Raw genomic sequence first — 13903 nt, 5'->3', positions numbered from 1 at the left:
TGCTTACCAAACAACAGCACCAACTAGGAGAACAAAACAAATCACTTCATTCAAGTGATCTAAACGGCTGCCAGGAGACAAAGCAGCCGCCCACACACCCAAACACACACAATTTCTAGGGCTGTACTTTTGAGAACATTCAAACTGGATCTACTTAGCAGTTACCTTGATTTGATCTGAGGTGTGGCTCACACTAAATGACATTTTCAACACTTATTATGGTATGTAAGAACTGTTATGTGACTGTATTCCTGGACAGTCTTTGTTTGTTGAACAATTCTAACATTAAGTCTGAAATAAGTGAAATAACAACAAATTCAGCAGCCTGAAGAGACAAGAATGTCATGGAGACAAAAGATATTATATAATTCTTGAGTAACTGTTACCATTCTCATGTCTATATGGTAAATATGGAGCTGCCACCAGTGGTTGAGCTTAACGCAAAGATTCACTGTCCACAGGTCTGAAGTTTCAGGCAGCAGATTCTGGTAAATTTGGAAACTTTTTACCCAGTATTTCCAGTCTGTACATCCTAAGAAAACTAACAAACTGCTGGCAATCTTCTCGTCTAACTCTTCTAAGCATATTTCTCCAAATTTCCAACTAAGCAGAACAAAGCAGGCCACTAAAGAAGTGTGAAGTGGACACAATCGCCTCACCAGAATTGTAAGCACACAGTATGCCACACACATTATATTAACACCACGTTCTTTTTCAAACCAAACTAGACAGAGAGGTGGAGAATTCTGTTCTACAAAAAGAGAAACCCCAGCTTGATACTTGAAGTGAGCCAGAAGTTAATTATTTGCTTCCGTGTTTGTTGTTAAATCACGTCGGCATTATTAAGACCTAACCGAGAGCTCCGATTTGCACAAACGACCATTCTGATTCCCACCTACACCAGTCTGTTGTGTTCTGACGAGCTGATTCTCTGCTGATCTGCGGATCAGATGAATCAGCCGTACGCAGACAGGCGGTAGGGTCTGTGAAAAGCAGCACCAGTCGAGTAATTAGCAACAAACACGCTAACAGAGATGAAGGAGAGGCAACGGCCACATATCTGCAAGAAGCTAATTAAGGCTGCAGCAGTATATTTGACAGCTAAATAAAGCAATTAGGACACACTTATTGTAGAGAGAGAGAAAGAGAAAGCAACTTTACAGCGGGTATAAGGCCCAGCCACTGTACATTCTTTATGTTTAAGCACTTCAATAAAAGGCATTCAGGCAAATATGGTGCACCCTCAGAACTGTTCTGTTCTTGCAGTGCGGTAAATAATGAGGCCTCATTTACATGTGGAACCTAAAAGGTCACAGATTCTGCTAACAACACTACTCCCCTGCATGAAGAGCTCTTTTATGAAAAAAAGTGCTCAAAGTGTTCAAAATTTGCAATTAGAGTCTGAGCTTTCTGTATTTTTGAGGCCAGTATTGATATGTAGCAAGTGTACAGAATCAATGTAACAGCTGCTATTCATCATTTTCTACATATAAACACAAAATAAATTGTTTTGATGAGTAATTTGGTCAGTAAAACATTTGCGATATGTGTTGAGCAGAACATTTTATTGTCTTATCTCAAACATAGAGTAGGATGTTCTGTATTAAAATATCCTGTTGCCTTTTTTGCCAAAATATGAGTCTCTTATGTGCTCTTCATATCTGAAATGCATAAAGCACAAAGGAATCCCTCACACTGGGCCCCCTAGTGGCTGCATTAATAAATAAAAGCTGCTATCCTCTTCACAGGAGCTCTCCATTCAGCACCACAACAACACAAGGCAAAGGGACCTGCAGGATTTTGCACAATTATCTCATCTTCTGCTTAAATTTGTGTTGTAATGACTTTTCCTGGATCACAGCAGGTATATTTTAGTGTGATCCAAATAAAATACCAAAAAAACGTGACTCATTTTCTACATTACAATCATTTTAGTTGTTGCATTCTGTGAAAACATTACCGCACTGTCAGCAGGAGGGACCTCTCCAAAGCAGAAGAAAAATAAAATAAACCTCATGGTGTCACAGCGGTATCATCAGGGTTATTTTGATTTCAACTGGAGCTGGTTTATTTATGTTCGGTTTTTACAGACAGTCTGTTTCATAAATTTGCTGTGTGGAATTTGAAATACGTGGGCGTTCAGGCAGGGACTGTTTAATGTAAAATGCTGACAAGCTGCGTTATGAGAAGTATATGATACGGAGTTTGTACTTTTATTGTCAGCAACACTACTGGATGTGGATGGCTGTGGTCAGCAGTCTGCTGAGCTGCACCCACCTGTAGCTACACCCAACGTCGATGCCAGTGTGCGCTGACAGACCTGAGGGTACACAGAGCAGGAAGTTAAACCCTTTGAGGTCTACAAAAGCAAGATTTTAAGGGGGGGTTGAGTGAATTTTTAAGTGTTAAGCCTGCAGTGAAGAAATTTGGTCTCCCCCTTCTGGCAATGAGAGTAATTACACAAACACTGTTGATGCATGTTTAGGACTATTGCCTTCTTTATTTAGGCTAATCCTTCTAAAGGCAGAGTTCATCAGAGCAGCAAAAAAAGTTTTTTTTTTTTCTGCCATACTCCTAGCTGCTGTTCTCTACTCCATCTCCATTACACCCCTCCTCAGCTCTGGCAAACTAATCATTCCTGTTAATGTGAAATGCAATCCTACCAGAGCACCAGCATACAAATGTCAACACTAAAGGACGATTTTAAACTCTGGCACAGTGCGAAACAAATAGATTTACCTGTTGTCAACAGGCTTAATTATCATAGTATGAACTTGTTTGGTGAGGACTTGAATGTAACAAACATTCAGATAGATTAGATAGGACAGACAGACTCCAGTATCCAGTCACTCAAACAAGTTACACTCAATATAAATTACTAAACAATATACAAAAGAACCTGCATCTTACATGCAAATCATGCTGGTCAAAGAAATATATACACTGATCTTCTCTCAGCTATGAACATCTGCTGGGAGTGACGACAAAACAGATGTTATGGGTTATGTCAAGCAACTATTGCTTAGTGACAAAATGAACCAAAAAAGGTGACATACAACTAAGGAAAGAGCTAGAGGTTGCTGCTAAATTGAAGAAACAAGTAAACCCAAATGAAGCCTAACAAAGTTACGAAAACTAGCTACACAAAAACAAAACAACTAAATTCCTTAGCCCAAACTTAAACACAATAGCAAAACCCGTAACTAACAAAACAAACCACCGAGTGCCTAAAAACACATACCAACGACAGGTAACGATTAACTTCTAAACTACAGCTGCTAACAGAATCTACAATTACACAAAGACAACGAGAGGCACCACAGCCAACCGTTCATGTTGAATCCCAGCCACCCCGACTGTGAGGTTGGTTGAAGATTTATACTCCCCAGGTGTGGTGATTGCTGCGGTTGGACTGGATGGAGGTGTAGGGAATTGGGTGGTGGTCCAATCAGATGGGTTGGGAGGCGGGGAGAACAAGGGCTGGAGCGCGGGTCTTGAGGCTAAACAGCAGACTGGCAGCTGGGGTTCTGGAACAAGCTCTCAGTCCAGCTATAGCTGAGTTTACACAGACCATCTCCCCACACAACGGCTACAAAAATCCACCATGCAAGCAAGACAGCATGCAAACACCAGGGGCCGTGACAACATCATCGCAAGTAAACAAAAACCACAAACAGACGCTTCACAACGGAGCTACGTGGCCTTGTTGCCATGGAGAGAGGTGCACCACAAGTGTTAATCTAATAATTAAAAGTAACAGTCCCACACTCTAGCGTTGATGTTTTTCCCCAATATTTTCACAGCAGAAATCTCATTTCAGGAGCTTTACAAAACACTAAATAATTCCGAACCTATAGCTGCTCTTTATGCAGGAAAAATGCACAACTGCAGCTCCAAAGTACCAAATCCTGACCCAGTAATCCAAGTTTAGCAGCAGAGTTAGTCATTAAAAAAGTGCTATAATGACATAAAAATGTACACACACACACACTTTAAGCTACCTGCTATCCTAAAAGCATTTTTTTCCCGCTACGACTTGTTTTAGAGGAGCTGTCACCTTAAAGAAACGCTAGGCATCTCATTTTTGGAACAAATCTATTCAAGTTAAATATATAGGCCACGTATTCATAGCTTGTTGTCGCTGTCTCTGCAGACTTTGATGGAGGTGCACATGTATCTGCAGGCTGAGACAGCGTTGCCTGAGCACAGACTACCGGCTACAATAAGCAGACTCCCGAGATATAAATAAATGTTCTCTACCGCCGTAGGTGTAGCAGCCCACACAGTCCCTCACTGTTTGTTATGTGCACTTTGCAATTTAGAATTATCATAGCACGATTATGCCCCGTCTCTCACACAGATATAGTACCTGTCTGTATAAGGACTGTGCCAGTGTGTGTGTGTGTGTGTAGCTGCTGCCACCTGAATCATCCTTGCAACAATGCACATGTTTATCCAGCACTGAATGCACATCCATCTGTTTAAACAGCCACCTCATCACAAAAAAAGTTTTCCACATCGACTCTTGGAAACTAAATGAGTGTTCCGATTTGACCTCATTTATAAAGAACAGAGATCTATAATTATCTGAAGGAGGGTTGTGGAGGAGGAAGCAAGCTGGGAGGAAGGGATGGATTTCTCAAAAGGGAGGAATGACAAGCAGAAAACTACAAAGAGCAGACCTAGATTCATTTCAAATGTCCAGATGTGGTTCTACTGTGGGAGTTTGGTGCGATGTCCCCACAAAATCGGAAAAGTAATAATGGCGGGTATCTGAGAGAATCTTTCTCGTGTGATCGTGTTTGTCCTGGTTCTTTTGAACACTGTCAAAAATGAGGCACAGCGGTGGGTCACACATTAAAGGATAAAACCAGAGGAATTAAAATTTATCTCATTACAAATCGGTTTTGAGCATCACAGGGAGTCTGGTCTGTGTCCAGGGACTCATCAAAAGTAGATGATTAAAAACTGTGCTGGTAAAAAAGTCTGATCCACTGTGCAGGGATGTATCAGCTGCATTAATGAGGTTAAGAAAACGAGCGGTCCAAGTACCTCCATGGTCGTAAAAGAAATGCTAATAAAAACAGTGAATAGGAGGAAAGATGAGCTGAAAAAGCATCAGGTGAAGTAAAAAGGTGAAATCTCATAGCGTATAGTGGGGTGAACTTTGGCCTTTTAAGTCTGTAGAACTTTTCTATGTACAAAACAACTATCACATAGAAAAGGAAAAATCTATCAAGCTTAATATGAGCTCTTTTAACAGAACATCTATGAGGGCAGGCAGCAGCACACCTGGAGCTCTTGGAAGAAACACTGACAGCCTCGAGAGAAATGATATCAAAGAAGGGTTATATGAAGTAGCTTGATCTGTGAATATGTATACATATTTTTTAATTGTGCATATTTAAAAAAAAAAAACGTTCTACTCAACATAACTTCCTGGATGTTTTCATAATGCATTCTGCAGAACAATTTGAAACAATGCATTTCGTGTCCTTTTCAATGTATCAAAAAATCTGTCAATACAAAAAGTAATAACATCCACATCATATGCTGTAAATTGAGGGTGACAGGTTAATGGAAAAACAATTCAAGTGTCTCATTATGGCGTTGGGTCACCATGTGGCACCTGAGCAGCTTCAGTGTTCTTCGGCATTGATTCTCCAAGTTTTTGAACTGGAGGGATGAGCATCATTCTTCCAAAAGAAACCTAATTTAGTGCTTTGATTATCTGTTTCACATGTTGATTAAAATTGTACATTTTCCACAGTGATTGTGAAGGCCACGGCCTATGTTGTCATCCTGGACGAGGCCACTAGAAATGTTTCACCACAGGATAAAGGTGATCACTCGGAGCAACTTTGTGTTGATTTGCAGTAACTCTTTTCTCTAATATGCCACAGCATAAGAGAACCGCCAGATCCCATCACTGTAGGCAGCAGACATTCAGGTTTTTCCTTTATTTTGTCACTGACTGTTTTTAGAAAAAAACAAACAAAAATGTTAACTGCATAATAAGTTGGAGGATGAATTTACTGTGTTCAGTATTCAGCGTCTATCACCCACTTCAGTGAAAACAATGTGCAGGGCTCTTGTGTCTCTCATTGTGTAGCTCAGGAATCACTGCAAGCAAGCTCCACTCACTGACCCCTGCAGTCAAGACTAAACACTGTCATCAAATAACACGATAATAAAGGAAAGTTTTTTCACAGCATGTAGTATAGATGAAGAGGAGCCAGTGATTGAAGTACTGTGGCTTAATAGGACCGACCGCAATCAAGGTTGCGTTCCAGTTATTCTTTTCTAAAAGGCACAGTTATCGTTGTAGGAAGAAAATAGCTGGTTTTACTGGCTAGAGTTATGCATGACTTAGTCGATGCATTACAGAGAAGTCCCTGGTATTTCAAAAGCAGGCAGAGAGAGGAAGATAAAGTTTAAAAGGAATAATTATGTAATCTGAGAGACAACATGACGCAGCCACACCCGCAAACACGTGGAAAGAGATTCCATCCTAAAAGCAGAGAATCACTCACACTAATGACTTCAGCTACTTAGAGAAAGGCACAATAGCAGGTTGTACTGTGAATAAAAAGCAGTTTTTATCCATTTAAATGTGGTCCCACAACATCAAACTGCATAAACACGTCCACAGAGTCCAAAAGAAATTCCTAACTCTGGCATTAAAGCTCTAAAATGCCTTGAAGAATTTTAAAAAGCAACTTGGGAATGGAGAACGCTGAGAGTAAAAACAAAATTCCACTCACAAACATTCACTCACCACCCACTTCCTATACAATATCACACCTGCACCCTGTAGAAACAGCACAGGTGCAAGATGCACAGAAGCCTAGAAAATCCACAACCACATTTCAAACAACTTTTGGATAAAAACAAACAAAATCCGCCACAAAGATTGCTCACATATACTCACCCCAGACAATTCATCGTTTTAGCTGTCACCCATAGCTCATGAATCAACCAAGCATATGCACAAGTTGCACCATCTACAGTGGTAGTGAGCAGAACAGCGGACGCATCTACTGCTACAGTGCTGCTCCTCTGACGTAGATGAAAGATATGGTGGGACCTTGGAGCATGAAGGAGGCTGTCTTTACCAAGTGTCAAGGGAAAACGGTCACTACACAGAGAGAACAGGGAGCTCTGAGCAGAATAATGAGAAGAAATCCATCAGAGGAGAACACAAAAACCCCTTCAGAGAGAGAGAGAGAGAGAGAGAGAGACGTATGAGAGTTGGGTGGAGGATGGAAGACCACAGAGACTTGATATTACTGTTGTTATTGGTGCTCGTGCAGATAGGAGGGTCCTTCATTATACAAATAGCGATGAAGAGTTCTCAGTGGACAACCTCTGAATTATTCATGACCAATTTAAGGCAGAAAAATCATGTTGTATCACGTCACTGCAGGTAGGTACGCCACAGACGTATCTCCACACTGATGGAAACCCTTCTTACAGAGTATTAATACCTCCAAGAGTTAAAAGGGTTGCAGTAGTAGTAAATTGGGAGCCAGTGTAGTAAGAGAATAAAAGGTTTGATTGGCTGCACTTGTGGAAGAAGTGCAATCTGTGGAGAAACCGTCAGGGGATTGAGAGAAAAGGCACAAATGATGGTCATTTTGGCACAACAACCACAAAGCTCTGGCTACCTGGACAGTCGCTCACGTCTCTGGCGTTGTTCCTTCTCATAGAAAAACACTCTTTTAAAAAAAAACAAACCTGTTGGATAAAGCTCCAGGTTTTGCTTTATTTATTTATTTTCTGAACAAACTGCAGAGACGGAGCAGCATTGCCACCACTACTGAATGACATTTCCATGAAGCGAGGACTCAAACTAAATCTGCCTGTGGCTCCTCATCAGAGGCACCTCCATGCTGTGAATGCAGCTCACGTTGCCAATCCTCGTTTGCTGCTAAAAACTCTAAGCTCGAGCCCATCCATAACAGTTTGGTCTCTCAGTTTCACTGACACAGATGACTCTTTAAGCGACTTGGAGGGTGGCCGTGGATTTACCCCCGGGTGGCAGATGGGGCCCACCTAAACCAACAGTGTAGATTTATAATGACTGCCGGTGGGCTCGCTAATCCACCCTGCAACAAAATGAGCAACAGGAAAATCCTGTTTACGTGGACATTATGAATTCATTCCCCGCAGATTATTTTAGTTTTCACTGAAAAATGATAAGTGGAACGTGTTTGATGGAATACAAAGATATGGTGTAATAGTAAGCTATGCAGTAGCTCAAACTGCAATACTGACTGCCATGGTTGTTATTTCTTTGATGGTGTTTTGGCTTCAGTGGACAGTTCGAGGACGCTCTGACAGGACACAGAATGACAGGAAACATGAGGAGACACTGAGGGGAATAAGACATGATGAAGGTCCATTATGGACTGTATATTAATGATGGATGTAGCCTCCAGGTCTGAAAAGTGAAGGCCAGATATGGTAATAATAGAAATGTGAATATCTGTACAATGATATATTAACATCATATCATATCATAGACATATTTACCTTGTATGCCACTTTTGCAAGCAATAATGGTATTCATTTCCATTTGGCTCTAAGCATATATTTTTTGCCAATTTCTGAGTCATACAGTATTCCACCATCATGGTTCTGACCTCACCAGATTCCTGACCATCTCCCCCAAGCAAATATGACAAAATATCTCTACTGCCAGCACTTTATGGTGAGAAACATGGAAAAAAACTATTTCATGATTTTTTTTTCTCTTGCTATGAAGGCTAATTTAAAGAAATCTTGATCAAATGACATAATATCTGCATAGCCTAGACTGCCATGAAAAAAACAAGATACAGCGGACTCCTCTGGTTGCAGAGGAAGTCAGATCGTAAAGAAATCTTTGAGAAAATGACCCTACTTCTCACTTGATTTATCAGCTCAATAAACATTTTCCTAATGACCTTACAGTCGCAATTACTAGTTTCAAGTCTTCTTCGATACAGTGTGAAGTTCATTTTGCAAATTCCGATAGCATTTGGTGGAAAATTCACGATAAACCAGGGTATGCTTTGGGGTGCAGCTACCTTATGGCAGACAAGTTTGTAACATATCAACACGTATAGTGTCCACAGATCATAATGGCACTCTCACCCCTAACTCCTCACATTCTCTTAAAAAAACAACGAAAAAAAAAGATGTTGATGCCAAATTTCAAACATGAGGCTTCAGAACAGTATTCTAGAACAAACCAATGAGTGACGCCATAGTGGCTACATCCAACTGTCATGTACAGTCTACGGCGTCTGCTAGTCAGACTCTTCATTTGCATGATGTGTGTCTTAGCTTTAACCAGTGAATGGAAGAATCAGTGATGAAGCTCTCCTTCAAATCATTTCTGTACTTCTTAGTCCCAATTTTCTTCTCTACCGTCATTTGGCAGTCCAGGGTAATGTGAGCAAAAACCTCTGACTCCTACCTGATGCTGGAGATGAGCTGTCGATGCTCATCAGTGGTGAGTATCTCTGGCAGGACAGAAGCCAACCACTCTACTCTTTTCTCTGCTGCGTACTGCTTCAGCACAGTGAAGAGTCTCTCTTTCACTTCGGGCTCATCGCCTAAAATCTGGTCGACCTGATGGAGATTCAACAATGGTGTGAGAGGCTGGAAGGCATTTGAGGACACGTCGGTAAAAATAACAATCAGAATAGATGTGACCTTGTAGTTTTTCTACATAGATCCGGACTGCTCCTACAACATCACTTCATTATATTGTCTTGTACTGTTCTTAGTCTTAGCCTTGTTTAACACTGCTTGCAATATAAACTGATTAAATAGTTCCATCTGCACATTGTATGAAATAGAACACATATATTAGTTGGATGCTGAAGAATTTGGTCCTTTAATGAGAATGTTTGTCTTTTTATTCCATTTTTTTTAAATTTAGAAAACCTGAAATCTTAGTGTTCAACTATACTTATTTGTCAGTGAGATTAAATGTTTTTGATTTTATAAGCAGTAGCAAAACTTGAAGTAAAAGACATCCTTGTCCATCCTCTATTTAGGCCAAATTTCAGGATATATGTACTGTGTGGGTATTGCGTGATCTCCGTTGACTGACAGTAGCATCTCTCTGAAAGCATAATGTTGCAATCTCACAACTTTTTATTTTAAATTAAAGCTGAGCCAAATCCTGCTTGGTGCAAAGAAACACTCAACGTGATCTTTTTTTTTTCCAAATAAGCCCTGCTCACTTTAAAACATTAGGAAGGGAACAGAAAAACACAATTGCAGAAATATGCCATGTGAAATAACCAAAACTGTTGTAACTGACAGAAAATGTAGAACTCAGAGGAAGTAGCGGATGGAAAAAAATCATTTTCAGGAACTTTAACTTCTCTAACTCAGCTGGACCAGCAATGGGAACTATCCAGGATCCTCATTTGTGACTGTGTATTTAAACCTACCTTTCTGTTGAACTCCAGAGCCTTGTGCTTGCGGTCCAGTCTTGCCCCCTCTCCTCCCAACTGACTGTCCTCTATGCTGACGCTACGTTTCTGCCTCGGGCCGAGGCATAGCACCCCCAGACGGAGCGTCCTCCCCTGAGAGGCCTTTATCAGCGCTGCAGCCATCTCGTGCTGCCTTACGGGGATGCCGTTCACCTCCATGACGTAATCTCCTGCCCTCAAACCTGCGCGTCCAGCTGGCGAACAAGGAGAGCAGTCCTCCACCAGCAGAGGGCAGTCTCCCACGATGGTAAACCCAAAACGACCGTCCGGACCTGGTATGATGTCCATCTGTGCAAGAATCAAGAAAAGAATTTGCAAAATTTAAGAAATTGCCATTCTGTTTAACCACAGAGTCTACTCCCAACATTCACCCACATACTTCTCAGTCTATAGATTACTATGGTATGTAATTCCACAGGTATTAACCTACATATGCAATCTTGCTTTAAAGGATTGAAGAGCTGTCAGACCTGCTGTATGCGGGACACCACTCCAATGCTGGGAGGGATGTTCTTCTGAGTCTGGGCGATGGCGATGACGGCTTGTGGACCCAACGTCGACACATTGTGGCCCTCGATCTCCAGGACCTGATCACCCGCCTGCAACCCAGCTAAGTGGGCGCTGCTGCCCTCCTCCACAGACAGGATGTAGCTGGGTCCATTCCCACCCAGCTGGAAGCCAAAATCCTCAGGCCAGCCCTGATTGGACGTCGGCATGCTGAGGACTAGAAGATAGTGAAGTGACCTCACAAGTTTGCAATATGGAGTCCTGTGCTACAACTCCTAATACACTTTCTCTGTGAGGTTATGAGACAGCATGCTAAAAAATGAAGAGATCAATTCCAACACAAACACATACCTACTTCAGCCAATGAATTCAATTCTATCGACATGGCGGAAAAACCCAAAGATTTTACAGCATGTCTTAAAGAGTTTCAATTTGATGCAGTTCTTCTCCGTCTCCTTCCTCCTTCTATCTCCAGTGTCTCAGCCTATAATATCGAGTGTGTCTCTGTAACCCTCTACCCTGAACCGTGACACACTCAGCGGTCCCTGACCTGGTTCATAAACTCAACAGCAGCCAATCAAATTTGCAGAGATTGTGACCTTGATTAACTTTAGAGACAAAAGTTCCTCCAGCAATTTTTTTTTCCACTCATTGCACACGCACACCTTTCCTGTTGAATGGTAATTATGCAACAAAGTCACACGGCTGACAGCACTGATGAGTCTTTAGCAGGTAGAAAACAGGATTAAATTACAAGCAAATGAAGTAAAATGGCAGATATAAACGCACTTTAAGGCCAAATTGGACTGAGATATTAAAACGAGAAAGAATTAACCCAAATGTGACAGCTTTCAAAAGCATCTCTAATATGACAAACACAGATTTACACTAAAATGAAGATGTTTTGCTAAATATAATCTGCAATAAACCCTCTGGCTCAGCTGGAGGCAAATGATGTGCTGCACAGCCTTCAGAGCCAGAGCACAGCAGGATGCACACAGTGGACGAAGCTGATAAAAAGGACTTACAGAAATCTTTAGATGGATACCGAGAGCCCCGTTTGCTTTGCCGAAAAGAGTATCGGCCTTTTTTGTTTTGCAAAAACTTCTTCATCTTGAATGTCAAATAGCAGGTGGCCTGCTAGCAGGCTATTATCCAATCTGTCTTCTCAAATATAGTGTAAAAAAAAAAACACAAATCCTCCCTGTCCACCCACAACCCAAAGTCAAACAGAAAACTCAAAACATTGCCCCATTCCTCCACCCTGAAACCACAGCAGCCTCCTCATGAGCAAAGGGTGAGTGTGCATGAAAAGCAAGTGCAGTCTCTCTGTGAGTGTGTCAAGGAGTTAGTCCTGCGTCTCATCCCTGATTCATCCTAGGGCCAGCCTGCTTGCACAGTGTTAATCAGAAAACTGGGACGCATGCACCCGCGCACCTCGGTTCCTTAATAATTCTCTCTCCAAAAAGGGTATTGTGAGGCCTCATTTTTCTATAAATACACCGATGTGTCTTTTTCCTCCTCCTCCTCTCTTGGCTAGGTGGCTCTCCGAGGGACCGCTCCTGGCCCAGAATCACTCTGCGTCGATGCAAGGAAGCCTGATGAGTACTAATTGGAGCGTCTGCTTGCCTGGAATTCTGTGTGTCCGTGTGTGTGTGAGAGCACGCTCAAATGTTCGGCCCATTGAGAAGGAGCAGGGGCAATTTAAGACGGTAGCCTGTGGGATTAGTGGGATTATCAGCTGAATCTTCGGCTCTCCTCCACCCCCTGTCATTAATACAGTAAGAACACGTGCTCCCCAGCATGGATATTTAATGGATATTTATATGGAGATTTACACTGGTTGAAGTGGAACCATTTTAGGCACTGACTACATCATAGGAAATACAATCTGGTGGTAATAAAACATTTAGAATTGTGGATGACAACACAAAAAAGGTGCTAGAAACCACTATTGTTCCAAATTCAAACTGAAATCAGTGTAGTCTATGTTCTCATTTCAACCTATTTATTCTGGATGCCTGTTTCTGACTCACCAGCTGGTAGCAGTGCTAGCTCCCACAGAGGTTTTAATGTAAATATCCAATATTTAATGCAAGCGATAGTATGGAGTAAAAAGGACAAAGCTGTACAGCCCACATAGTAGGTCAGGGGTTCATCCTACAGCAAGATAATGACCCAAAACATAAGTCCTAGCTGTACCAGAACCACCGTAGGAAAAAAGAACAAGATGGTAAGCTTGAAAACATGGAGTGTCAGCACAGTCTCCAGACTTCAACCCCATGGAGCTGGTTTGGGATAAACTGGACATAAGAGTGAAAGCAAAGCAGCCTACAAGTGCCACACATTTATGGGAACTTCTGCAACAGAGATGGGAAAAACTTTCTGAAGAATACTTAATGTCCATTGTGGAAAGAATGCCACAAGAGTGTTTAGCTGTTTTATCTGCCAAAGGTGGCTACTTTGATGAGTCAAAAGTTTAGAATACATTTTGGTTTCTAAATTGATTTTTTTTAAACTTCGTTTATTTGTTCTATGCTTTCATTTCAGAGTACAATGAGACAATAACTTGCATAATTTCCAATAAAAAAATTGTAAAAATTGGGGTGTTCTAAAACTTTTGACTGGTAAGTAGCTATTTTAGAAGACAGAAGAGGAACAATGTCAGAATGTCTAACTCCACAAGAAGTTGTTTTGCCAGAGCTGCAATATTCAGGATTTTCAAGCCACCAAATAATGCATCAAAAGGTTGTGTACTGTCACTCACAGTGAAGAACCCACAGAGAATCATCATCAAACGCTCTCACTGTTCTCACAAACTATTTTTCATGTCACAGCAGGCAGCCATGATAAGTCCACTGTACTCAAACAGCAAAGTTGGCAACTAGCCAGAGAAGATAGTG

The 13903-nt window shown here is 41.5% G+C and overlaps 1 protein-coding gene across 6 annotated transcripts in view; it reads right to left on the bottom strand.

Moving 5' to 3' along the window:
• Positions 1-13903, bottom strand: part of grid2ipb (glutamate receptor, ionotropic, delta 2 (Grid2) interacting protein, b) — a 47507-nt gene that overhangs the window by 28974 nt on the left and 4630 nt on the right. For 2 of the 6 annotated variants that reach the window (XM_055004472.1, XM_035943151.2), the window contains 3 exons: positions 10964-11217; positions 10452-10781; positions 9464-9618 (listed from right to left, as the gene is read on the bottom strand). In XM_055004472.1, the coding sequence (XP_054860447.1) occupies positions 9464-9618; positions 10452-10781; positions 10964-11209 (731 nt within the window). In that variant the 5' untranslated portion in view covers positions 11210-11217. Of the gene's footprint in view, positions 1-6931; positions 7119-9463; positions 9619-10451; positions 10782-10963; positions 11218-12028; positions 12654-13903 lie in introns of those variants that run through there. The other 4 variants (XM_023298836.3, XM_023298835.3, XM_055004474.1 and 1 more) reach the window with 4 other exon arrangements.

The sequence above is a fragment of the Amphiprion ocellaris genome, chromosome 18, assembly GCF_022539595.1.
Source record: "Amphiprion ocellaris isolate individual 3 ecotype Okinawa chromosome 18, ASM2253959v1, whole genome shotgun sequence".
NCBI classification, from domain to species: domain Eukaryota; kingdom Metazoa; phylum Chordata; class Actinopteri; family Pomacentridae; genus Amphiprion; species Amphiprion ocellaris.
The sequence above is the reverse complement of the archived record's forward strand: the minus strand, read 5'-3'. Positions and strand labels throughout refer to the sequence as shown.